General features: G+C 43.1%; 1 protein-coding gene across 2 annotated transcripts in view; it reads left to right on the plus strand.

The window, feature by feature from the left end:
- Positions 1-25,804, plus strand: part of ano5b (anoctamin 5b) — a 50,497-nt gene that overhangs the window by 11,891 nt on the left and 12,802 nt on the right. The window contains exons 2-14 of one of the 2 annotated variants that reach the window (XM_054732013.2): positions 1,553-1,597; positions 12,558-12,625; positions 14,960-15,064; positions 16,958-17,026; positions 17,137-17,421; positions 17,580-17,699; positions 17,858-17,973; positions 18,923-19,057; positions 22,765-22,870; positions 23,220-23,280; positions 24,019-24,170; positions 24,245-24,319; positions 24,406-24,631. In XM_054732013.2, coding sequence (XP_054587988.1) covers positions 1,553-1,597; positions 12,558-12,625; positions 14,960-15,064; positions 16,958-17,026; positions 17,137-17,421; positions 17,580-17,699; positions 17,858-17,973; positions 18,923-19,057; positions 22,765-22,870; positions 23,220-23,280; positions 24,019-24,170; positions 24,245-24,319; positions 24,406-24,631 — 1,563 coding nt within the window. The remainder of the gene's footprint in view (positions 1-1,552; positions 1,598-12,557; positions 12,626-14,959; positions 15,065-16,957; positions 17,027-17,136; positions 17,422-17,579; positions 17,700-17,857; positions 17,974-18,922; positions 19,058-22,764; positions 22,871-23,219; positions 23,281-24,018; positions 24,171-24,244; positions 24,320-24,405; positions 24,632-25,804) is intronic. The other variant, XM_054732014.2, reaches the window with a different exon arrangement.

Genomic DNA, 25,804 nt, shown 5'->3' on the forward strand with positions numbered 1-25,804 from the left:
CATGGTGAGGTCCTCCCGGCACGTCCAACCAGGAGGAGACCCAAGGGAAGACCCAGGACACACTGGAGGGACTATGTCTCACAGCTGGCCAGGGAACGACCGATTGGCTGGCGAGAGGGAAGTCTGGGCCTCCCTGCTTAAGCCGCTGCCCCCACGACCTGAACCCGCATAAGTGGCTGAAAAAAGATGGATGGGTTCATTTTGTTCTTGAAGATGCAACTTCATCCCATAAGTTCAAACATCTGACCTCTGCTGTTTCGGAAGAGTTCTGGGCGTTTTCTCTGTGGATCACAAACATCTTTTACAAGTCTGGTGCTAACATATAAACACAACTATTCATGAGTGAAATCTAACAGCTTTATGGGTAGAACTGATCATTTGACTCTATCATTGTTTGAAAGTGTTATTTTATGTGGCAGCTGGAACAGGAAATGTGGGGTGTGTGATAGGGGTTGTGTCGGCCTGAGCTCAGGATGTTGTGGCTCCACTGTAGCACGATGCACAACGTGATTGCTGCACTATCAGAACACTGGCTGTTTGGACGCACGTTTCAGCTCAGGGTGTCGCCCTTTTGGGCTAACCGATGAATCCATCTTTGAGCTCCTTTAACCCCGTCTGTTTCAGTGTTTAGGTCCTGATAAGCTCCTGTTTACAGGGTATCTGCAGGTTTAAGGGAGCCAAATTTAAGACTTTTTAAGACCTTTTTAAGGCCACTTTGACCAAATTTAAGCTATTTTTTTAAATTAAATTTAAACTATAATTTCCAGCTATTGCCTGGAACCGGTGCAAACCACGTTGCGAACGTGGGATTAGCCATCCAGTTACCATAAAAGTTGCACGTCCCCATGGTGCAATCTCCCACCAGCTTAAACAGCTAATGTGCTCATCTAAAAAAGCCCCCTTTCATAACCAACTGAATGTGTATGGTTCCGCTTACGCCAACATTGTACACAAAAAATGCTGAACACTAACTAGAAATTCATGATTAATTGAAATAAAATAATCTTGTTTATTGGGTCTTTGATAATTTAAGACCTTTGGAAACTGTATTTAAGGATTATTAGTAATTTTTAAGGATTTTTAAGGCCTTAAATTTGGAAAAGCAAATTTAAGACTTTTTAAGACTTTTTAAGGATCCGCGGATACCCTGTGTTTATGTTTATTCAGTCAGTATTCAGTCTTGTTTGCTGCTGGTCTGCTGTCATTCCAGCACATCCAAACGATTCTTCAGTTACAAGAATAGAATAGTTCGTTAGGCTGAGGTAAGGGGGGAAGTGTAACTGGTTACAATCATGTGAAAAGCTGCTAAAACCAGACACCCACCTGTTTAAGTCATAGTGAAAGTGGTTGATTATGAAGCAAACCTACACCTGATAAAAGCTTTTAATCTGATGCTCTCATGAGATGTTTTTATTTTATTTCCCCATTTCAATAAGTTCTCTAGATGTGAACCTAGTACTTAAGTTAAATCTGTACTTTATTATTGAAACATTTGTATTCCTACACTATAAACCAAGCTCCTAACCATTTTGTGTGTGTCTGTCATTTAAAGAAGGTCCTGCTGTGTTGACTGCATTCAGGATTAACATAAACTCAGGTACGGATTAACTAAATTAGAAGCTCCTTGTCTTAACTGTTTGTTGCCGTCCTGCATTGCAATGTAAATGCTACGCTTTTTGTCCGGTCGGTCAGAAAAATACATCTGTGTGTGTGTGTGTGTGTGTGTGTGTGTGTGTGTGTGTGCGCGCTCCACATCAGCACCATATCTTTTCTGATTCTAGCTGCTCATCTGTCCTCGTTCTTTGTGTTGATTTGAGTGTAAAATGGCTGCAAACACCAACACCAGTCTGCTGCAGCGAGGTGTTCACGCACCTCCAGAGGGTTTATTAACTATTTATAGCACGAGCAATTATAGATTTGCTGACCATAAACAGAGAGGGTTGTTCCCTTAATAATCAAGGTTGAGTTGCACATTTCCAAGAGTGTACAATCTGTGTATGGCGTTTGCAGTAGTGTTATGATCTCTGACTAACACATTTCACAGCTAATTTTAAACAAAAGGCAATTTAGTGCATCTTCTACTAAATGGCCTCATAAATCTAAAATGTGTCATTGTGACTCATGAAATGAAGGAACTATAAAAATTGTGACTAATTAATAAATATCCCAATTGACAGTTATAAATCATTTGCTGTCGTCTGAACAAATTACCAGCGAGCATAAATATTTTTGTATTTTCATCATTCTATCACAGAGTTTAACCACTTCGTGGCCCTTTTACACTATGGTCAGCTCAGCCTGGCCCAGGTGGGCACAGCCCGCCCCCACAGGAACTGGTTGTGTTTACATTGCCCTCTCAGGAGCACAGATGTGGGCTTAGCAAAGTGGCACCACAGTTAAAAACAATGGAGGACATGGAGGTGCTTTCAAACTCGAAATGTGGCTCTTTTTTCCAGGAAGAACCTCGGTTCCCAACATGCAAAGAAAAACAGTAAAAACGTGCCACGGTGGCCGGTTATTTATTTGGGTTTGGTCAGGTGCTTATCTGTTACCTCGCTACTCATGTACACCGCCAGGCCATTCAGAGGCATCAGAGTGTGGCATCACTTCACCTGGTCAATCAGTCCATAGTTGAGTATACGGTCCGTTCAGCACGAAACAAACAGCAGAGAAGTAGGGCTGAAGAAAAGTGGTCGGCTCCGCATGAACAATACCAACTGGGTCAAATTCCATGCTGTCGTTCTTTTTAAAACACAGAAACAGTTTTGTTACCTGTTTTGTCGCTACGTTTCTTCTGCGGCTGCAGACTTCCTCAGGCTGACGCTGATGGTGGTGTCACTTCCTTCTCCGTTTATCTCGGAGAGTCACTAGTCAGCTAGTGGCCAGCCTAAGCACGCTAATGGCTAGCCTCTCCGATGCTAATGCCAGCCTATCTATGCTAATGGTCCTTCAAGGGGCTAGGAAATCCAGCTAGTGGCCAGCCTAGGCACGCTAATGGCTAGCCTCTCCGATGCTAATGCCAGCCTATCTATGCTAATGGCCCTTCAAGGGGCTAGGAAATCCAGCTAGTGGCCAGCCTAGGCACGCTAATGGCTAGCATCTCCAATGCTAACACCAGCCCGTCCAGGCTAACGCTAGCCTATCCATGCTAATAGACAGCAGGGGGAGTGTATGAACCAGTCAATGACCAGCCGAGGGCTGCTAGTCCCTAGCATATCTATTAGTAACGCTGGTAAAGGTGCTATTTCTCAGTAAGCAGCGCCAGCCTCTCAGTTACCGGCGCCAGCTTATCATTAATCAGGTCGGTAGTTTGCTTCAGAATGTATTTAGCCTCCTGCTGCTGGGCAGTAGTCTTAATTTTGGCCCCCATACTGCGCCATACCTATGTACCCACACGCACGTTGAGGTCGGCTGACCTCCTGCTACTGCGCATGCCCCGGATGCAATACAAATCGCGGGGTGAACTCGTTGCCCATTGGAGTTTGGCAGGTTCCATCATTGGCGGTTTTTAAATCTCGTTTAAAGACCCACTTTTACGATGTGGCTTTTAGACAGTGACTCGTTTCAGTGTTTTATTGTGTTATTGTTTTAATGTGTTCTTAGTATTCCGCATGCTTTATCTGCCAATTGATCTGTTGTTTTTGATTAAGTCAACTTTTGGGACACACACACAAAAAAGAAAGAAACGCGTGTCTTTGTCGCGATTAGAGCATCTGCAGCAACTGTAGACAGCATAGAATTTGGGCTTTTTGATACCGAGTCAACAGACAACTCACAACGTTTGGTGACATGGACGCTACGTCATGGGAAACCTAGAAATTGAGCTGCAGTTATAAAAACAGTTTAAAGTTAAGTTTTGTGCTAATTTTGGTCAAATCCACTGCAGAGGGATCAAAGGCTTCTAATCTCTGCTTTTTAAACAAGTAATAACTTAATCTAGATTAAACAGCAGTTGCTTTATGTACCTATAACTCACACAACCGCAGCTGCAGTGAACATTTGAGGCAGTGTACACATTTACACCTCAAATGAAAAATATAAACAAACAAACAAACAACTTTTCCAACTCCATCTTTGTTCTTTATTTCCACATCATCAGGAGATGTCTTACAGCAAAACAGATGATGAGTACTTTGATGATTTTCCAGGTCGGTTATATTCGATGTGCTTGTTGGTGAGTGACTTGTTGACACATGGCAAAAAAATGGACCACATTAAGAAATGCTGCAGTCTTTCCTAACATTAGTTCAAGTGACTCAGTCGGGGCCACGCAGACCGGATCTGATTAATCTGCTGAGCTTTGAGTATCTCCTGAAGGTGGATTTCACTCTGCTGCAGTGATTCATAAATTGTTGAGAATAATCGCTGCAGTGTATTTTATCATCTCTCAAGGATCAGCAGCTCCTTCTTGTGATTTACGTTTTGGCACAAGTAGGATGGTCCAAGCCCTGCAGGTTTCTCCCTTTGATCGTTTTAATTATTCATAAAGGGGGAGACTGCCTGACCCTGGTACTCCTCTCTTAGTCTTCAGTGCTCCTCTTAGAGGAGGTGAAGAAGCAACACCAAACACAAATATGATCCACAGGACTCTGTGTTTTATTGCTTTAACTCTGGCAAAATTCCCAGTTTTCTTTTAAAAGGAAGAGAAAATTAAAGTAGAGCTTGGATGAAGCACTTGGTGGGATGTAATGTGTGTGCAGCGTGCCCAGAATCCTTTTGGGCAGTTGGTGTTTATGTTTATGTTTATTTATTTGGCAGACACTTTTATCCAAAGCGACTTACAATTTATAACCTATAGGGCATGTTGTGATCTGTGGTGGAAACTGGAGAACCCGGAGGAAACCCACGCATGCATGGGGAGAACACGCAACTCCACGCAGAAAGGCTGCAGCCGAGTTTCAAACCTGCAACCTTCGTGCTGCGAGGCAACAGTGCTAACAACTGCGCCACATGCAGCGTGTTTAAAGTATTAGGGGTTAAAGGGGAATGTTTAAAGAGCAAGTCACCCCAAATCATCATTTTTTTCTGATAAACAATATAAATGTGTGTCTAATCGCGCTGCAGACACGTGTAGTCAATAGTTTTGCACTTAAGTGCATTTTAGTTAAAATTTAAATTTTCTGCCTAAAACTGTCAGTGTTGTGCCGTTGTCAGGTAAAAACTCTGCACTGCATTTGAATTTAAACCTGCCATCGCTATTGGCTAAGACGTACCCATGAACGTTAGCTGGTACCATATGATGTCACAATGCCGTTGTGAGCCTGTGTGTGTGTGTGTGTGTGTGTGTGTGTGTGTGTGTGTGTGTGTGTGTGTGTGTGTGTGTGTGTGTGTGTGTGTGTGTCTGTTTGTTTGTTAGTGGCTCCGCCCTCTTGGTCTGCTAGGCAACAGCATTTGTTGCGTTTTTCAAACAGGAAGTGGGAGTTGAGGAAGAATCTGGTAGGGGGTGACTTGTTCTTTAAGGAAGGTTGGCGATATTCGGAGGGTTTATTCATTTCAATTCAATTTCAAGTTTATTTATATAGCACCCAAGGCACTTCACATAATAAACATTCCAGTACAGGTCAATTCATTAAGCCAATCAGAAAAAAAGTTTCCTATATTAGGAACCCAGCAAATTGCATCGAGTCGCTGACTTTACAGTAATCCTCATACTAAGCAAGCATGCAGCGACAGTGGAGAGAAAAACACCCTTTTAACAGGAAGAAACCTCCAGAGGATCCTGGCTCAGTATCAGCAGCAATCCTCCACGACTCACTGGAGATCAAGAAGACAGAGCAGACACACACACACACACACACACACACACACACACACACACACACACACACCAAGTAGTGTTTCTATGGTTACATTGTGATTTCTTAGTAAATATTCTATTTGGTGAGAGATAAACTTTATTGTATTTATCCTAGTGAATCTATAATTAAACGGGTAAACTAGTAGTAGCACATTCAATGTCAAGGAAAGTAACGTGTTGTTATCAGGAGAGGGAGAATGTTTAAGTGGTTAGCAACAGTGTTCAAGATGATGGCCCCCTCCACGAGGCCACCACAGCTCAGCAGAACATCATTGTAGCTTCTTCTGGGGAGAAAAACTAAAGTTAACAGCTGAAATTGCCTGAAATAATACAGTTAAAGAGCAGATTGTAGAAAAAAATAGTTGAGTGTGGAAAGTGGTCAGTGTGTCCTCCAGCAGTCTAAGCCAATAGCAGCATAACTTATTGGACTTATCAGCTGCATTTGACACTGTCAACCATGGCTTCCTTTTGTCCACACTCTCTAGCATGGACATCACAGAGAAAGCACAAGCCTGGTTTGAATTGTACCTCACAGGACGATCATTCAGTGTATCTTGGCTTGGACAATCCTCTACTGTGCACCATCTTGCCACAGGAGTCCCCCAGGGCTCTGTACTAGGACCTCTTCTCTTTGCCATATACACCACCTCACTGGGTGAAATCATTCGATCACATGGCTTCTCCTACCACTGCTATGCAGACGACACCCAGCTCTATCTGTCATTTCCACTGGACGACCACACTGTCTCTGCACGAATATCAAACTGTCTCTCTGACATGTCAAAATGGATGAAATCCCACCATCTCCAACTCAACCTCTCTAAAACTGAACTACTTGTCATCCCAGCAAAACCATCCATACAGCACAATATCTCAATCCAAAATGATTTCCTATCTCTGGCTCCTTCAAAGGCAGTTCGAAATCTGGGTGTTGTGATTGATGAACACCTGACCTTTAAAGATCATGTTGCCTCTGTTGCTCATTCATGCCGCTTTGCGCTGTATAACATACGAAAGATCAGACCATACCTAACACAACATGCCACCCAGCTCCTGGTGCAATCTACTGTCATCTCCCGCCTTGTTTACTGCAATGCCCTTCTAACTGGTCTTCCAGGCTGTACTGTGAGAGCTCTTCAAATGGTCCAGAACGCAGCAGCGCATCTGGACTTCAATCAGCCAAAAAGAGCACACGTCACCCCTCTGTTCATTGAGCTCCACTGGCTATCGCTAGCAGCAAGCATCAAATTCAAATTGCTAACACTAGCATACAAAGTCCGAGATGGTACGGCTCCCATCTACCTGAATCCTCTTGCAAAGGCTTTCGTCTCGGCTCGGCCACTCCGGTCATCACAGGATTGTCGGCTAGCAGTGCCTACACCACGCTCAGGACAATCCAGACTCTTCTCATGCATCGTCCCACAAATGTGGAATGACCCTCCAAGCACTACCAGAACTGCGGCTTCCTTTTCAATTTTCAAGAAACTCCTGAAGACCCTGCTCTTCAGAGAGCATCTTCTTAACTAGCACCTTCCCTGCACCCGTCCCCCCCTCTACTGTCCACTCCTTGTTCCCTCCTCTCCATGATTGATGTCAAGTTGTTGTTATGTTGTTGTTAGCCTCAAGGGCAATGTGCCGATTATCACTTGTAAGTCGCTTTGGACAAAAGTGTCTGCTAAATACATAAACATAAACATAAACATAACTACAGAGATTACGCTGTAATTATGCTAAACTCTTCGGTTTTCTTTTATTATGACCAAAGTAACACCATGATTGTTCCTTAGACTGCATCCACCTATACAACCAAACTTTAATCATAAAGGAAAAGAAAGATAACGGCAGTAAAAGCAAACCAAGATAATCTCAACCACAGAAAAACGTAAAACTACAGCAAAACATTTGTTTGAAAATAATAAAAAAAAAATTCTGTGATGGTCTCAGTTTTATAACTGGAGCTGTTTCATCTGGTCTCTCCAGCTCTGCAGTGAAATGCTAAAATGAGGGAAATGTTTAAAATACAAACAAACCACCAGCAACTGATGAAGCAGAACGCACGTGTTGCCATGGTAACTCATAGTCAATAAACCTGAGTATTTGTGGGTGGACTGCTGTGGTTGGTGCAGTTGTTTACATTGTAATTTACATTTAATGAAGCTTTATCTTAATTTTATAACAAAATCTGACTTAATTTGCTTTGTTTAGAAGAGAAAGGCAGTATTTATAATATCACCTCCTTACAAATTGAAATGTTTAAATTTAAATATTTACCAGAAAGATATTCTGATGCAGTCTTGCTCAGTGAAAGAAGAGACGTTCATGTTTTTACAGCCTTCTGTCTCTGGGGGCAAAATTTGGTCTAAATCCTTAACAAATGATCAATAATCAGCAGGAGTTCTGACTGCGGTCTGGAGTTTTATCAAAAGCTTCGTCACCGTTTCAAATCCCCTTTCCGTTTTTCTTTTATTTCAGGAATAAAATGTTGACTAATGTTGAGAACATCTGAATATTCCTTAGTGAAACTGGAAAAAAAAAACTAAAGATAAATAAGTGTTTTACGAATGGCATTAAAGTTGTAGAGCTGATTTAGATTTTGAGTCTGATTAAATGTGCCTCTGCTCTTGTTGGAAGGGTTTTGAAAGATCTGTTGGTCTGATGGAGGGCGGTCTCACCAGAGAACGGCTCGGTGTCTGTAAAAAGAAACTTAACCAGGCAACTGGGTTGGAAAAGTTTAAGTCAACAATTTACAGTACTTAGTTACTCAGCTGCATCTCGTATTAACCGTGTCCAGATAAGAATGCAGCTACTTAGTGGGATTTTAGTTTCTCTGTAGTTCTGGCGTAATCTGCTGGCCCTTTGCTCCTATTTGCTCAAACCTCTGATAGCCCGCTGTGTGACGTTGGAGGAAAGCCAAAGAGAGACCTAAAAAGGAAAGCGGAGGAACTGAAAGAAAGATCATTTCAACCATGTTGCCAGCTGTCGTTTGTCATCTTTATGCATTGTTCCTCCCCCTGTAGCTGATTCAGTAATAGTTCTGTACTTCGTCCTCAGTCTGAAGACCTCAAAGAGAACTTCCAGGACTGTCTGGCTCTGATTGGCTCAGACTGCTGTCAGTCAGGCGGTTTCTGATGAAAGCTGCAGCCGCCTGAAGGCCGTTCTGTTCCTTTCTTTTGGTTTTCTTCAGTAGGATGTTGTGGGTACAGAAAGCCGGAGCAGCCCCCATCTTGTAGCTCCGCCCACTTTTTTTGCATGACCTCACGCAGCCCCCTCCCTCCTCCTTCCAAAGGAAGTGCTGCTCTCCCACTGTTCAGGATTCCTGGGAAAGCGGGCAGTGAGCAGAGCATGAGCTCATTGCCTTTGCCACAGTCGGCAGTCTGCTGGAATGTTGTGTCATCCTGTTAAATGTGTGTTTCTCCTCTCTCAGCTGCCCCATAATCGGAGGATTTTTAAAAGTTGCACTCTCTGAGGCTGTCTGAGACACCTGCAGTCACATTGATTTTTACTCAGTTAGTTAATCTGCACGAGACAAAGAGGTTTTAAGTGCTTTTTTCCCTCCAGTACACCACACATCTAACATGAGAGAGTTTACACCGGCTCAGCTAAATGACCGCGTCTGTCTCTGGGATCACTGGAGAAGATTGTTGGGTTTTTACCTCTCAGTGGAGGCGAAACAGGAAAAAAGGTTCTGCGTCTTTCTCCTTAGAGTTTGTTCCCTACTAGGTTTTTCAAACAAATGGACACACTCAGTTCATGCAGCTTCCTCAATGACGGCAAGACACAAAACCAGATAAGCAGAAGGCATCCAGCTGCATCGGTCAGCTCCCAAATTAGCTACAAACTTCCTGATCCACTCCTCAGTGAGACGCAAACATCACTCAAGAGGATGTTGATTAACATGGTTTGGTTTTAAAAAAAGGACCCCACACTCTTCTTTCAAGACTTTTAGTTTGATAACTTTGAGAAGAGAAAATTCTGACAGTAGACACTGTTTTACCCCAAATTACAATAACATGAAAAGCTTTTTCAGTAGAACCGCTGCTCCTCCGGATCGAAAGGAGTCAGTTGAGGTGGTTTGGGCATCTGGTCAGGATGCCTCCTGGACGCCTCCCTGGGGAGGTGTTTCGGGCATGTCCTCTCCGAGTTGGAGATGTTACATCTCCAATCTGGTCCGGGAACGCCTTGGGGTCCTGCCGGAGGAGCTGGGGGAGGTAGCCGGGAAGAGGACGGTCTGGAGATCCCTACTTGGGATGCTGCCCCCGCGACCCGGACCCGAATAACCGGAGGAAGACTACGATGGCGGCTTTTTCAGAAAATAAAGTTCCATAAGTCATGAAATCAAGAAAACTGGAGCATAAATACAGTTTGATAATAGTTCTGAATAAAGATGTTATTGCTGTATACTCTAAAAGAAATGGATTTGACATTGATTATTTGGGGTTTCCTATAAAATGAAAACTATGTTAATTAAAGAGCAAGTCACCCCCAAATCAACTTTTTTTCCTGACAAACTATATAAATGTGCGTCTAATCGTACTGCAGACTCGTGTAGTCAATAGTTTTCACACTTACGTGCATTTTAGTTAAAATTTAAATTTTCTGCCTAAAACTGTCAGTGTTATACCGTTGTCAGGTAAAAACTCTGCACTGCATTTGAATTTAAATCTGCCATCGCTATTGGCTAAGAGGCACCCTAGAAAGTTAGCTGGTACCATATGATGTCACAATGTCGTTGTGAGCCTGTGTGTGTGTATTTGTCAGCTGCTCCGCCCTCTCGGTCTGCTAGGCAACAGCACTGGTTGCATTTTTCAAACAGAAAGTGGGAGTGGAGTAATACTTTGGTAGGGGTTGACTTGCTCTTTAGCAAATCTTTCAAAAAGAAGCAAAGCCTCTTCATATTTAAATTAAGAAACATTTTAGATTTATTACAGCATCAGATATGTCTAAAGTTTACATAATCAAATTATTTCCTTCAGTTTACAAAAAGTTTGATACAAAAACATAAATAAAATCCTGGGTTTTAAACATAAGCATACATTTTAAGTTCTACAAATATGAGTTACTATTCTGTCACGCTGAGAGCAGGAGGTTTGGACCCAAGGTGCAGGAAATCCAGAACACACAGGCAGGAGCGGTTAAAAAGTAAAAATCCAAGGGGCAAAGGCAAAAACCCAATAACTAAACTAAGACCAAAATCCAAAAGCTCGCCTTCTGAGCAGAGACCTAAAGACTGAAACTAGAGACTAAAGACTGGAGACTGGTGACAAAACAACGCTGACCAAGACAATGAACCAACAACCACAGAGTGACAAGACAAGGCTTATAAACACAGAGGGAGGTAATTAAGGAAAATGGCAGCAGGTGTGTGGAGTGAGGGCTGGAGGGAAGACAGGTGAATATAATTATCTAAATGGGAAAACAGAAACAGAGGAGGGCAAATAAACCTAAACCTAAAGACAGAGGGAAGGGCTCACACACACACAGACACACACATAAACTCACACACACATACATACACTAATACACTCATATACTGAGCTGGGGAACAAGAGGCTGGAGCTACAACTGGAGGGGCTGAGGATGACTAAATGAACACCGGACCTGAGGGAATGATATGAAGGCCTACAAACAGAAGGCACATAAATGAGATGCAGACAAAGGACACATGAGGGCGCTATGAGACAGAAGGGAATCTTGAGAGGGATGGAGAAACATCAGGAGACACATGAAGGAAGACGCAGATGCAGATCATGAGGGAGAGAGAGGAGGGAACAAACAAAACACAACCCAAAGAGAACGATAATGTGCACATGTGCACGAGGACTGACCAATCATAAACCGTTTTCGGCCGGGCTGATTCGCCGAGGATAAAGGTACAGTTGCAGAGCTGGAGACCGCCGATTTACGTCTGCTGCTGCTCCAGGCTCACGCTTCTACTAGAGACGGCGCAGGCGTCAACCTGCGATCTCTGGTTCTGCAGCCGTCAGACACTTTGGCTTTTCCTGCATTTGGCAAATGAAGTCAACGGGAGTTTCAACTACCGTCCCGTTTACACACGCAGCTCTGTGCCTCATCTGAATTTCCTTCAGTGACACAGGGATGGTTATACCTTGAGACACCTGCTCCCTTTTGCTCGGTGCACCGTTATTATCACAATGGAGAGAAAACACAAACTAGGAGGTGTAAAAAAACTGCTTTTTAGGAAAATGTCTGTGAGAATGAAGAGAGCAGGAGGTCTGAGTTAAATCCTACAACAGCACTGATTGGATCACCACACCAGACACTTTTGGAATTAATTGTACATATCAAAGCAATTTGGGCCATTTTAATCATACTAATTAATAACTTTAACACATAATATAGTTTTTATTTCCCTCCCTTTTAGTCCTATACATATATATCTTTTAGATGCTATCGGGAAAATGAACGCCAATGTGGCGTGATGATGTCAGCAAAATGTAAATTAGCACGTGGCGTCATCTGGCGACATCTAGCGACTTTTGGGGGAAACTTCAGCTACTTTCAGTAAAAAACAGTTGGCAACACTGAAAGCAGGTAAAGAGCGCCCCCTAGGACACCTACTCGCTCCACAAAACTATCTAGTGTCATTTTGGGTCAGCAGAGGGCTGCAGAGTAGTGTCAAATATGAAACTGGTCAAGCTTCTGACTCAACATTCACTGAGATCAGTGTTACAGCTCTAGCTTAATTTTAAAACCATATCTGTTGTTACTTTAAACTGTTTTATGTGTATTTATTTTTTAGATGAAAGCAGAAGAAATGGAGTCGGTTCATTGTTATCAGAGACGGCTTCGCTGGCTGAACAAACCGAAGTAAGTCAAGTACCCATAATCCTAATTTCATTCACTAGAGGGGAGGGTTAAATATAGAATGGTGACAGAGGTGAAAGAATGTGATGTTTTTCTACGATGTAGAGTAAATATGAGGTTGTGTTTTCATTCAGGAGCTGAAGGACGGCTTTCTTATATCTAGAGGAAAACTGCTTGTTTGGGCTGAATAAAAAATTATTCTTGTTGTTGTTTTAATGTAATAAACAACAGTTTGTTTTGTCAGGATGTTGAAACTTCCTGTATCCCTGCTGGTTGCTTAGCAACACCACAGTCACAACAACATTGCTGCCCTCATTTCTTTCTGAATCGGCTTCACCAGCAGAGAGGGTGGAGCAGGTTGAAGACACCTGATCTTTGTAGTTTTTTTTTCTAACTCATCTTGATCTTTTATTATTCTAAATTCTAAAAGTGACGCTGAAGTTTCTAGGTTCTAATTTATTACGCTTTGTTAGCCATCGTCTTGTTTCTTCATACGTCTTTAGCAGTTTAAACAGCCTGAGCCTGTTTTTTAATTCTTTACTCTAATTGCTGAGTCACAAGACTCATGGTTCTCAAAGAGCTCCTCTCATGTCTTCAGCAGTGAGACTAAATAAATAAAGAAATAAAACCCAGCAGACTGTGTTCTGTCTGCCTGGTTTTCCTCTGCTGTGTGCAGGAATGCAGAAGAAGGTTTTTAACACTAATGATAAAAATCTAAATTATAGTGTATATACTTTAATTATTAGTACGTTAAAAATCCATTCATTGTGGAACTAGAAAGCAAAAAAAAAAAAAAGGTTTTGTGTCTAATGTGATGTTGGAATTAGCTTTTTTTGATTGCTGCGTTTCTGCCACTTGTTCTGCCCTAAAGTGAGAACAGAGACTATTTAGCAGCTTACTGACCTCTAGCCATCAGCCACGGGCATGTGCTGACAGACGTTTCCTAACTGGAGAGTGAGCACAGCTCATCCTAGACTGTCATGTGGTGGAAAATGAAAACAAATTCTGACAGATTACAACGCAAAATCTGTGACAAGAAGCATAGTTTAAAAGGAGACTTTGAAGTTTTGGCTTGCTTCTAGCACCCTCTAGTGTCCAGTTAGTAAACCCAAAAGTGAAACCTTCCCCACTAGCATCGGCTCCGCATGGTCTGGATAGCAGAGAGAGAGTCCACGTTAGCATAGCCTGTCTTTTCTCAGGGTGCAACAGGACTGCTTTTCAGCCCTCTTCCTGAAGTGGTTTGCTTCCGGCTGACGAGGGCCGACACACCCGCTGCTGACTGACAGGCTGGCTAAAATTGACGCCTCTCATTAGGGGGAGCCTCCAATTTGTGGGTAGAATCAGCACAGTGGACTTACAGCATGTGCAATTCATTATCACACTCAATTCCTAGGAGGAGAGAAGGTCTCTGGCCCAATCTCAATACTTGCACTGCGCTCTGCGGTCTACAGCAAAGTGCACTTTGAGAAAGTGTGCAGTAAGGCTTCGAGTTCGCCATACAAGTGTGCAAATAAAAGCCGAATTTAGACAGGGAGCATAGCGTCATCGACCGCAGTGCATACCGGGATGCTGGTTGCTGTGATAAATGTTTTAAAAACATTTATTAACAACTTTCAAACAAACAACCAAGAAATTATTTGAAATTCATTTATATTCATTACTGTTTGGTCTAAAAGTTTCAGCGCATCAACTAATCATCCTAAAAGGAACTCCTTTCATTAGAAAATACACATTTTCAGAAAAGGAACTTGAGCCTTTTCTCCCACAGCAATGGATTGTGGGTAATACATTGCACTCAAGTCTGCATCGATGCAGACTTGAGTGCAAAAGGGGTGTGATTAACTTCTGCACTTGAGAATCAGGACACCCTACGCACTCGCACCCCTGGTCGGGATCGCGCAATTGAAGGACGCAAGGGTGGAATCAACTGGGGCTGGCTGGGGTTATCCGGGCAGTTTGGGGCTGATGTTAGTGGGGAAGGCCCATTGTTTCTTTGCTGTGCGTTAGTCTCTTAACACCTTAATATAATTACTGAAATGTCTTTATTGGTCTTTGTCAGGACAAAAAAAAATGTTTGGTGGTCTTCTTACTTCCTAGTATAATCAATTTCAGCCGCCTCAGTTAAGCTGGCAGGAAGTCACATGACTGGCCATGTGACTTCAGAGAATGAAAATACCAATAGTAGCAATAAAGTATAAAACTAAGTAATCAACAACAAAGCAAGAGAATAAAAGACTGTTGCAAGATAACCGAGCTGAAATAATGAGAAAACAAGGCAGTTACAAAAAGGGAGTCACTCTGTTTTCTGACATTTTCTTTTCTTTTGTCTTCCTGCAGACAGACAAGCTGCAGCCAAACAGAGACACGGTGTTCTTCAGGGACGGAGTACGCAGAATAGACTTTGTCTTGTCTTACATAGACGACAAAGATGAGAGAAAACAGGTAACAAAAAAGTCACACGAGGATTTTCAAACAAGTATTTTTTTACCACTCTGCACTTTTAGATGCAGCTGACGGTATTACACAATCTGTACCCAGAAAAGGAACAAAGAAAATCTGTGATGTGTTTCAGTTTCTGAAGTCATGTGAGGTCTGTGATAAAATACAAATGTTAAAATTTCAACAGAACAACCCTGACTTTACTTTGTGAAGAGTCTTCGCAGGCTTGGCCACGATTGGTGCCGACCAATCGCAGCGTTTATTGAGATAAGGGATCTATAGTTTAACGTTTTTTAGGTTTTCTTCTGCGACGTAATGACGGACTGCCCAGTTGACTGACATCCAAAGCGGTATATCAGCCAGGTGGGCGGGATGTTACTGAAAGCCAAGATGGCCAAAATTCTGTAGCAATCCAATCATAGCTCTATTGGTTTGGTGGGCCAATCACAGCACTTGGTAGACGGCAGGTCAGTGAATGCTCGTTTGAAACGGCTTTGGCTTCAACTCAGGATTTTTTTGATTCGGGCTTTTCTTTGAGTGAAGCGCAGATAGAGACACTTAAGTTTATTTAGAAAAAGGATCTATTTGCACTTTTTTGATGGAGTATGGTGGAACTGCCTCGTTGACTGACATCTGTAGCGGTGAGTATGTCACGTTGTTTGTTATCCAATAGCATGTGGGGACAGTTTGAAAGAAAACGGTAGATCCCGGCCCATAATTAAGAGCTGTTAATGGACTGACTACAGTAAATCAAACTTATATAGGTTGGCTTGCCAGGCTAGGATAAAACACTATAAGCTGTAGAAATCACCTCATTAATACTTGGATGTGTGAAAGACCAGAAAACAAAGATGTTTTAAATTATGCACTCATTGCTTTTTCTTTCCTTTTTAAAGCTACCATGAAAATTTATAAAACAGTTTTTTCTTGTCTCTTAACAACATTCCAATATGCGTTATTATTATTATTATTATTATTATTGATAAATGACCCTCGCTTGTGTAGCGCCTTTCAGAGTCAGAGGACTCCAAAGCGCTTTACGCTACAGTTTATCATTCACACACTGGTGGTGATGAGCTACGGTGTAGCCACAGCTGTCCTGGGGTGCACTGACAGAGGCGAGGCTGCTGAACACAGCCACCACCGGTCCCTCCACCACCACCAGCAGGCAAGGTGGGTTGGAGTGCCTTGCCCAAGGACACAACAGCAGATTCTCTGTCTGGAGCCGATCCTGCAACCTTCCAATTACTGGACAACCTACCTCTTGAGCTACTGCTGCCCCCTATCATCATCATCATCATCATTTTTATTATTATTAGAGTATGCTACACAGGAAGAGCTGGTTGATGGTGAATGTTAATGGAAGAAAACTAGAAATGTGCTTTAGAATCAAATCAAATCAAATAAAAACTCCAAAAATTATGAAATACTATTAAATTTAACATAATTAATAAGGTAGGTGCTTATAGTGCAATACAAATAACTATAATTTATCATGAAGAGGCTAGTTTTAAATCAACTTAGAATCGACTTTTAATACTTTCCTTCAAGCAGCCTGTTTTAAAGACACGTTTTGAATTTCTCTTTAGTATACAGACAAAAAAAGCAGAAACTAGTAGGAAAAACAGCTTGAGGGAACATTTCTATTTTATTCAACACATCTATAATCACACAAAACACAATAATATGGGTTTTAAACTGGCAGAAGGACAACTGTAACTCTAAAATTTGTTTTATTTGTTTGATGTGTGTTACTTAAATCCTGGCGTTGGTATGTTGTGTGTTTTGATGCTGTGGTTCGCCCATCAGCTCTAGCTGTTGAGCTTTCTCTTTACATGAATGAAGCTTAGAGTGTGTGTGCGGCTCAAATGCTTGTGGTTTTATGTTTGTCCTCAGGAGAGGAGGAGGGAGTTTGAGGCCAACCTTGAGAAAGAAGGTCTGGAGCTGGAGACAGAGGACAAATCTGTAAGAAACGCAATGCTGCCACCTAGTGAGCGGCATGTAGAGGTACATCTGATTTATTTCATGGCACAAACACACCACAGTTTGGATTCTCTCCTGTATTTTACAATCAGGACTCCAAAGACCATAAGACTTATTTCCTGAAGATCCACGCTCCGTGGAATGTCCTCGCCAAATACGCCGATATCTTGAAGATTAAAGTTCCTTTCAAAGAGAGCGACTTTCCTCACGGTAGGGAGGTGCCGCTCGAGTTCCTCTCGTGCCCGTTCCGTCTGCCAGACAGCATAATTCACCCACAGCCGGATTATTTCACCTCACCCTTCGACAAGAACAAGGTCGAATTCTTCCTCATCAGCGACAAAAGCACTTTCTTCCCACCGTCCACGAGGAACAGAATCGTAAGTGTCTAAGGAATCGCCTCAAGTACGTGAAGTTTTGGTGTTTTCTGGATGATGATGCTTCAGATGGAAACGTTCCCATCATGGAATATTTCTGTGGTTGCTTTGTATTTTGACAACGAGACAATAACGTGAATGACTGTCTTTCTTTTTCTGAGGTGTACTACATCCTGGCTCATTGTCCGTACTACAGCGAAGGTCGGAAAGACAGGGAGAAGACGGGAATTAAACGATTACTCAGCAACGGCACCTACACAGCGGCCTTCCCTCTCCATGATGTGAGTTATGTGGCTCACGCGTCAAATGTTACCTTTGATCTACTCAGTGCTCCTAACGTTTTGAAATAATTATGTTATCAGTAAAACTTTGAATAAAAAAACTATTTAGTAGTTTAAACTGTAGTGGATGTTTCAGTGTTGGTTTTGTTCATTTTCAGGGTCGATACTGGAAAAAAGCCAGAAACTCGGAGCCTGAGAGCGAGCGCTACAACCTGTACAAGCACTGGGCGAGGTTCCTCTGCTTCTACAAGGAGCAACCTCTGAACCTCATCAGGTGAGCCCACTTCATCTAAACACAGCCGCTGCCTTCTGCAATTCAATTCAATTCAAGTTTATTTATATAGCGCCAAATCACGACAAGAGTCGTCTCAAGGCACTTCACATAATAAACATTCCAATTCAGGTCAGTTCATTAAGCCAATCAGAAATAATGTTTCCTATATAAGGAACCCAGCAAATTGCATCAAGTCACTGACTAGTGTCAGTGACTATACAGCAATCCTCTTACTAAGCAAGCATAAAGCGACAGTGGAGAGAAAAACACCCTTTTAACAGGAAGAAACCTCCAGAGGATCCTGGCTCAGTATAAGCAGCCATCCTCCACGACTCACTGGGGATCGAGAAGACAGAGCAGACACACACACACACACACACACACACACACACACACACACACACACACACACACACACACACACACACACACACACACACACACACACACACACACACACACACACACGCACACGCACGCACACACAAAGACAAGTAATGTGTCTATAGTTATATTGTGATGTCTTAGTAAATATTCTATTTGGTGAGAGATAAACTTTATTGTATTTATCCTAGTGGATCTATAATTAAACAGATAAACTAGCAGTAGCACATCCAACGTCAAGGAAAGCAAAAAGTTATTATCAGGAGACGGAGAATGTTTTAGTGGTTAGCAGCAGTGTGCTAGTCGATGGCCCCCTCCATGAGGCCACCACAGCTGAGCAGAACATCATTGTAGCTTCCTCTGGGGATAAAAACACTTAGAGAGAAAATAAAGTTAACAGCTGAAGTTGCAGAAAGTAATACAGTTAAAGAGCAGATTGTAGAAGAAAGTAGTAAAGTGTGAAAAGTGGTCAGTGTGTCCTCCAGCAGTCTAAGCCTATAGCAGCATAACTACAGAGAAGCATCTCACACAAGCATCTCTTCATGGCGTCACGCGCTTTCTGCAGGAAGTACTACGGAGAAAAGATCGGCATCTACTTTGCCTGGCTGGGTTTCTACACCGAGATGCTTTTCTTCGCAGCCATCATAGGTCTCATATGCTTCACTTACGGAGTTCTCAGCTATGACGACAACGTGTCCAGGTCGGTAACCCCAGGGAAATGAAAACCTCACAGTAAAACTTCATTTTGCATCATCAGAAATACAAATCACTGTCTTTAACAGGTGTTCAGGATGTTTTTGGACTTTTAAATCGGCTCAAGTCAACTTCTAATTTTTATAAGGATTTAAAAACGTTGCACTGTTCAGCTAGATAGCAGTTGATTGGTGATATGCAGTGTTGGGAACGTTACTTTAGAAAAGTAATTAGTTATAGTTACTGATTACTTTGTCAAAAAAGTAACTCAGTTACTAACTGAGTTACAAGATTATAAAAGTAACTAATTACCAAGAAGAATAACTACTTAGTTACTTTTTTCATTAAAGAATGCAAGAATTACTACAATAGTGAAATATAAATGACTAATGACTGCAACATAATGAAATGTGTGTCCAAATGTTTTTTATAAACCTGAATAATTTAAATAAATAAGCACTTAACAGGAGGAACTACTAACAGGAGCATTACACTAATCTAGACTATTAAAAGGTGTGATATTCAACAAGACCCCAATCAGCTAAAATTTAAAATTGCAAATAGAAACACCTGTAAAGGTTCCCGAGCCTTTAAATGGTCTCTCGGTCTAGTTAAATTGCAGAAATGAATGTAATTTTGCACAGCATTTTAATTTTTCCAGCTTCACATAATTGTGTGTTTTTAGCAGCATTTCTGTTGCTACTAATCTAGTAACGGTTAAATAAATAAATAAAATCCTTTAAAATGACACTAGAAGAGGCACAAGCCTGATGGAGGACTCACATTTACTAACTTGGGTCAGACCCAACCACAGAAGAGCTGAAGCTGGGTGGTGAACACACACAGGTAGTTCTAATAACACCTGAGCTCCATGACATCTGAGACTGATGCATCAGAGTTACAGCGGGACTAAAGACATGATCAGGAACAGGTTACAGCTGGATGATCTAGGAAGGTAGAAGATCAGGACATCTGAGCGGTGAACAGGTGAGCGGACCTTCGGGACATCCCGCTGTCACGCTAAGAAGGGCACGGCTGCAGACCCGCAGATTCGCTGCTGCAGCCGTGCAACCTCTGAACCTCATCAGGTGAGCCCACTTCACCATCTAAAGGCTCGGGAACCTTTACAGGTGTTTCTATTTGCAATTTTAAATTTTAGCTGATTGGGGTCTTGTTAAATATCACACAGTGACCTTTTAACGTGCTGTGCCGTGATGCTCTTGGATGAAAACATCTACCTCTTTAGCTCCTGATCAGCCGATGACAGCTTCAACACACCGCGCTGCTTAACGCACGCATTTCCTTATCACTAACTGAAACGACGTTTTGATAAAAGAAGACGGTAATTAATTAGTTTGCTCGTTACAGGAGAAAATATTTTTTTTATTAACGTGGTTATTTTAAACGGCGTTATTCCCATCACTGCACTGTTGGGTCTACAGCAGGCAGTGACAGTGAGAACACTGAGGGTCTCCGGCCACCCGGCCAATCATCATCGTGTTTGCAAGTGCGTTACCGACACCTCTCCCTCCCTGGCTGCAGCTGAAGTGTGGCGGTCAGAAAGCCTCACACTGTTGCTCAACATTCGACAAGCACATAGTAACGCACAACCTTCCGTCCCCAGTAACCGTAACGGCGTTGCAACAGTGGGAAAAGTCATTAATTAGATTATTCCGTTACCTAAAAAAGAACGCCGTTAGTAACGCCGTTATCCTTAAACGGCGTTACTCCCAACACTGGTGATATGACACAGGACTCTGAGTAGCCCATCAGTGTTCCACAGTTCATGAACAAGAACCCTAACCCTCTGACGCTGTCACACAGGCTGTCTGTTTTCGACTCTCATGCTAACATTTCATGATGGTTCATTATGAATATGTTAGCCTTACACCGTTTTTAACACCGTTCTGGAGTTATTTGCTGCATCTGTCTCTGGTGCAGCTTGGGATATTTCCAGCAAGATTATTTCTGCAGGATTAACTGTGTTAAACTAAAGAATGATGGTGTAAATATTTAAAAAATAACATTTGCAGAACAAACGCTGTTATGTTTGAGATAGAGGCTGCAATAATGCACGTTAGGACCCAGATCTGGCTAGCTGTTGGCTCGACAGCTACGTTTTTAGTCGTTTTTCTCAAACGTTGAGCTAAATCATGGTTTGTTGGTTTAACTGAACTCCCTTTTCTGTATTAAAACACAGAGTTCCTTTTACTAGAATTTGTTTTAATATTATTGGATTCACATTTAAGGTTTAACGTTTCCAACAGTCTCCACTTCCACTTGGCTTCTAGATTAAAATGTGTTCAGTAGCTCCATTGCTTAATGCCGAAATCTAAAATGTTTCAGGGAAAGAAGCTCGAAAATGTGAATATTTCAGAAACAAATGTGTTTCACTCCTGGGGACGCTCCAGGAGTATGGGGTGGGTGGCTTTCTGTTAAGGGCCATTCAGTCCCTTTACCAGAGGAGCGTGAGTTTGGTCCACATAGCCGGCAGTAAGTCGGACCTGTTCCCAGTGAGGGTTGGACTCCGCCAGGGCCGCCCTTTGTCACCGGTTCTGTTCATGACCTTTATGGACAGAATTCCTAGGCGCAGCCGTGGTGTGGAGTGTGTCGAGTTTGGTGGCAGGAGAATCTCGTCTCTGCTTTTTGCGGATGATGTGGTCCTCCTAGCTTCATCCAGCTCTGACCTTCAGCTCTTGCTGGGTAGGTTCACGGCCGAGTGTGAAGCTGCTGGAAAAGGGTGGCTTGCCAACTCCGGGCCGGGGGAGAGGTCCTACCTCAAGTGGAGGAGTTTAAGTATCTCGGGGTCTTGTTCACGAGTGAGGGTAGGAGGGATCGGGAGATCGGCAGGCGGATTGGTTCGACATCTGCAGTGATGCGGACGCTGAGCCGATCTGTCGTGGTGAAGAGGGAGCTGAGCCAGAAAGCCAGGCTCTCGATTTACCGGTCGATCTACGTCTCAATCCTCACCTATGGTCATGAGCTTTGGGTAATGACCGAAAGAACGAGATCGCGGATGCTAGCGGCCGAAATGAGTTTCCTCCGTAGAGTGGCCGGGCTCAGCCTCAGAGATAGGGTGAGGAGCTCGGACATCCGGGAAGGACTCGGAGTAGAACCGCTGCTCCTCCGGATCGAAAGGAGCCAGTTGAGGTGGTTTGGGCATCTGGTCAGGACGCCTCCTGGACGCCTCCCCGGGGAGGTGTTTCAGGCATGTCCTGCTGGCAGGAGGCCCCCGGGTCGACCCAGGACACGTTGGAGAGGTTACGTCTCCAATCTGGTCCGGGAACGCCTTGGGGTCCTGCTGGTGGAGGTGGCCAGGGAGAGGACGGTCTGGAGCTCCCTAATTGGGATGCTGCCCCCGCGACCCGGACCCGGATGAGCGGAGGAAGACGACGACAAATGTGTTTCAAGTTGAAAACTTTAATGCATGCTCTGCAAGGATGTTTTTTTTTTATTGTGCTCTTCTAGCAACTCAGATATTCTGCAGCTGTGACTTCCTAAAGTCACCTGATCATTTGTCATCAGTTCTGAGTGAAATAACACAAAATTATGAAAAAGGTCAAACCTGGAAACCCCGCAGCTGTGGCCACATGGTTAGCTGCAAGCTTCTGTGAAAATGCATCCGTTTTAAAGGTTAACACAGCATTATTGTTGATTTATTGATGTGTGGAAAACATTTAGAATTGTTTAAACTTAAGTTTGTTTCTATATCAGTAAAGAAATATGTGACGCTGAGGTTGGAGGCAGCATATTGATGTGCCCTCTTTGTGACAAGAAGTGTCCTTTCTGGAAGCTCAACTCCACGTGCCTCTCATCATGGGTAATTCTTCCATTATAATGTTAAATCTAAGTGAATTTTATTTGTTATGTAATGCACATGCAGTATACCACCAGTAGGAATCAGCTTTCATGCAATTAGTAAAGAATGCAGAATTAGTTAAAGTCAAAAGTAAAAGTTGCACTGGTCATCACACTCTGGTGAAATTCATCTCCGCATTTGACCCATCCCCGTGGGGAGCTAGCTGGTGGTTTATTTATTTATATCTTTTATTTTCATTGACTCCAAAAGTACATATAATCACCTTTCTCTTACACTGATGCAGCTTCCAGATGTTTTATGCAGACATCTCTAATTATCAGGCTTCCTTCTCTGTCTTTTTCTCTCCCAGCAATCCCATCTGTTTGATAATGAGGGAACGGTGTTCTTCGCCATATTTATGGGGATTTGGGGTAAGTGCCAGTCTCTTTTTCAGGAAACTCGTCAAATCCTCCAGGAACAAATTATCCCAATTAAACCTTTTTACGCTGAAACATTTCTCTTTTTGCTGCTGCTTCCATCCAATTGACCCTTTCAGAGCATTGATGTGGTTCTGAAGCCAAAAGAGTCATGCTATCTGAACTCGGAACCATTTTTTACCTATTATTTCTGATTATAATGGGTCACTCTGTTTAACATGCAGGTTGAACATGAAAATAGTCTCCTACAGCTATCTCCTGCATTAGACTCTGATAGAAAATAGAAGGTGCCACTCTAGGATTAGAAAATCCTGACAGATCTCCTTCACACTGTCACTTAACGTTCATGGATTCACCCGTTTTGACTCGCGACCGGGAAGGCTGTTGTTGGTTTAGTGTCCAGGAAACAGCAGAGAATGTCTCGGCGAGTAGAGCTAACCGTTAGCATTAGCAAGTCCACCACACAGCGGAACTCCTCCAGGCTTGTGTTATTTGTGGAGATAAAACATCAACGATGCTGTTGGCCAGAGGCGAGATGTCCAAATACCAAAAAGCTTCTTGGATATGAAGCAAAACGTCTTGAAGAAGCCAAAGAAGTCCAGTTACCTTCATTCGAAGGCTTTTGAATTACCATGACCTGGATGATCAAGAACCTTCACCAGCAAAAGTGATCTGATCAAAGCAAAATTCAGTAAATGACAAAATGTTTCCATAAAGAATCTGTTTTTGCAGTGACTTTGTTTCTGGAGTTCTGGAAGCGGCGTCAGGCCCGACTGGAGTACGAATGGGATTTGGTGGACTTTGAGGAGGAGCAGCAACAGCTTCAGATCCGCCCAGAGTTTGAGATCAAGTGCACCAACAGAAGGTTAAACAAGATCACTCAGGTGCCCTTTAAGCTGCATTCACACATTATAAACGCTGTTTTCCAATTAAACAAGTGACTGAATGAATCTCCCAGGAAATGGAGCCGTATCTAACCATCCACAGCAGATGTGCTCGCTACTCCCTCTCTGCAGCCACCGTTCTGTTCTGGGTAACTAAAAGCCTACTTCTTTAAGGGTCTTCATCGTGTCACGTCGTCAGGTCGTTCGTGTCATGTTGTTTTTTTGCTTTACACAGATTTCCCTGATCGTGGCGTGTATCATCGGAGTCATAGCGTACAGGTTGGCCGTGTATGCAGCCTTTGCCAGTATCATCAAAGACCCGATGCGAAGGATCCAGCTGGTGGGCCGGTTCATCACCCCGCAGCTTGCGACCTCTGTCACGGCGTCCTGTATCAACTTTGTCATCATCATGATCCTCAACTTCTTCTATGAGAGGGTGGCTATCTGGATCACTGATTTGGGTGAGAAGGTTTCATCAAGAGCTGCTGTCCAAATGTGAAGAAATACAGACTCTGTAAAAGTCCAGCAACATACCAGCCTGGCTAGCCTGCCTATATATGTGATTATAAAGTCTGTCCACGACACAGAAACAGAGCTCAGTCGTAGGGCGGGATCTACGGTTGTCATTTAAAGTGTCTCTGCATGCTGCTGGACAACAAACAATGTGCTGACCACTGCGGATAGCAAGCCTAGTTTATGCTTCAGCGTCAGCTCTGTGAGAAGGAGATGCACTCGTTTGCTGGAGAGCATTGCAATGCAATTCCCCGCCAGGACAACAGAGGGCGTAAGCGCTTTTCTGGGGTTTCCTGCCACCATCATGTGAATCTGGTCCAAGATAGTATTTACTATTGTGCTTTGTTTCATGCGAACCCCACCTCTAAACCCACGTTTCCTGTCATTTCCGTCCACGAGTAAAACACTTGCTGCGTATCTTTTACTCTTTCAGTCACGTATAGGTAAACGTTCATATTTTCTGAGTTTTTCTGCTTCTTCAAGCTGCTCCGTGTCTGCCACTAGATGTCTTCAGCTCTGTTTATTGTTTATTGAGGGGGCAATGGTGGTACTGTTGGCGAATTTAAAGGAAGAAGCATCCTGACCAATCACAAGCTTCCACTCTTTGTCTAATTTGACAGAAGTTTAGAAAAGGGGGCTCGGCTCCGTCCGTCCTTGTGGGCTTGATGTAGAGTCCTCAACGGCCCCAGACGGAGAAGCGTAAATTAGGGCTAAGTCAACGGGGAAGTCCGCAATACACCATCAAACAAGAAGCAAAAACATCCTTTTTCTAAATGAAGGACTTAAGTACCTCTATTTGCTCTTGACTCAAAGAAAATTCCAAATCTAAACAGTCCATCAGTAGTTGTTCCGCTTCATCAGCATTGCTTCATCTCACCCACCAAACCGATAGAGTGCTGTGATTGGCCCACCAAACCAATAGAGTGCTGTGATTGGCCCACCAAACCTACAGAGTGCTGTGATTGGCCCACCAAACCAATAGAGTGCTGTGATTGGCCCAACAAAACGATAGAGTGCTGTGATTGGCCCACCAAACCAATAGAGTGCTGTGATTGGCTCACCAAACCAATAGAGTGCTGTGATTGGCCCACCAAACCTACAGAGTGCTGTGATTGGCCCAC

The sequence above is a fragment of the Nothobranchius furzeri genome, chromosome 9 (assembly GCF_043380555.1).
Source record: "Nothobranchius furzeri strain GRZ-AD chromosome 9, NfurGRZ-RIMD1, whole genome shotgun sequence".
Lineage (NCBI taxonomy): Eukaryota > Metazoa > Chordata > Actinopteri > Cyprinodontiformes > Nothobranchiidae > Nothobranchius > Nothobranchius furzeri.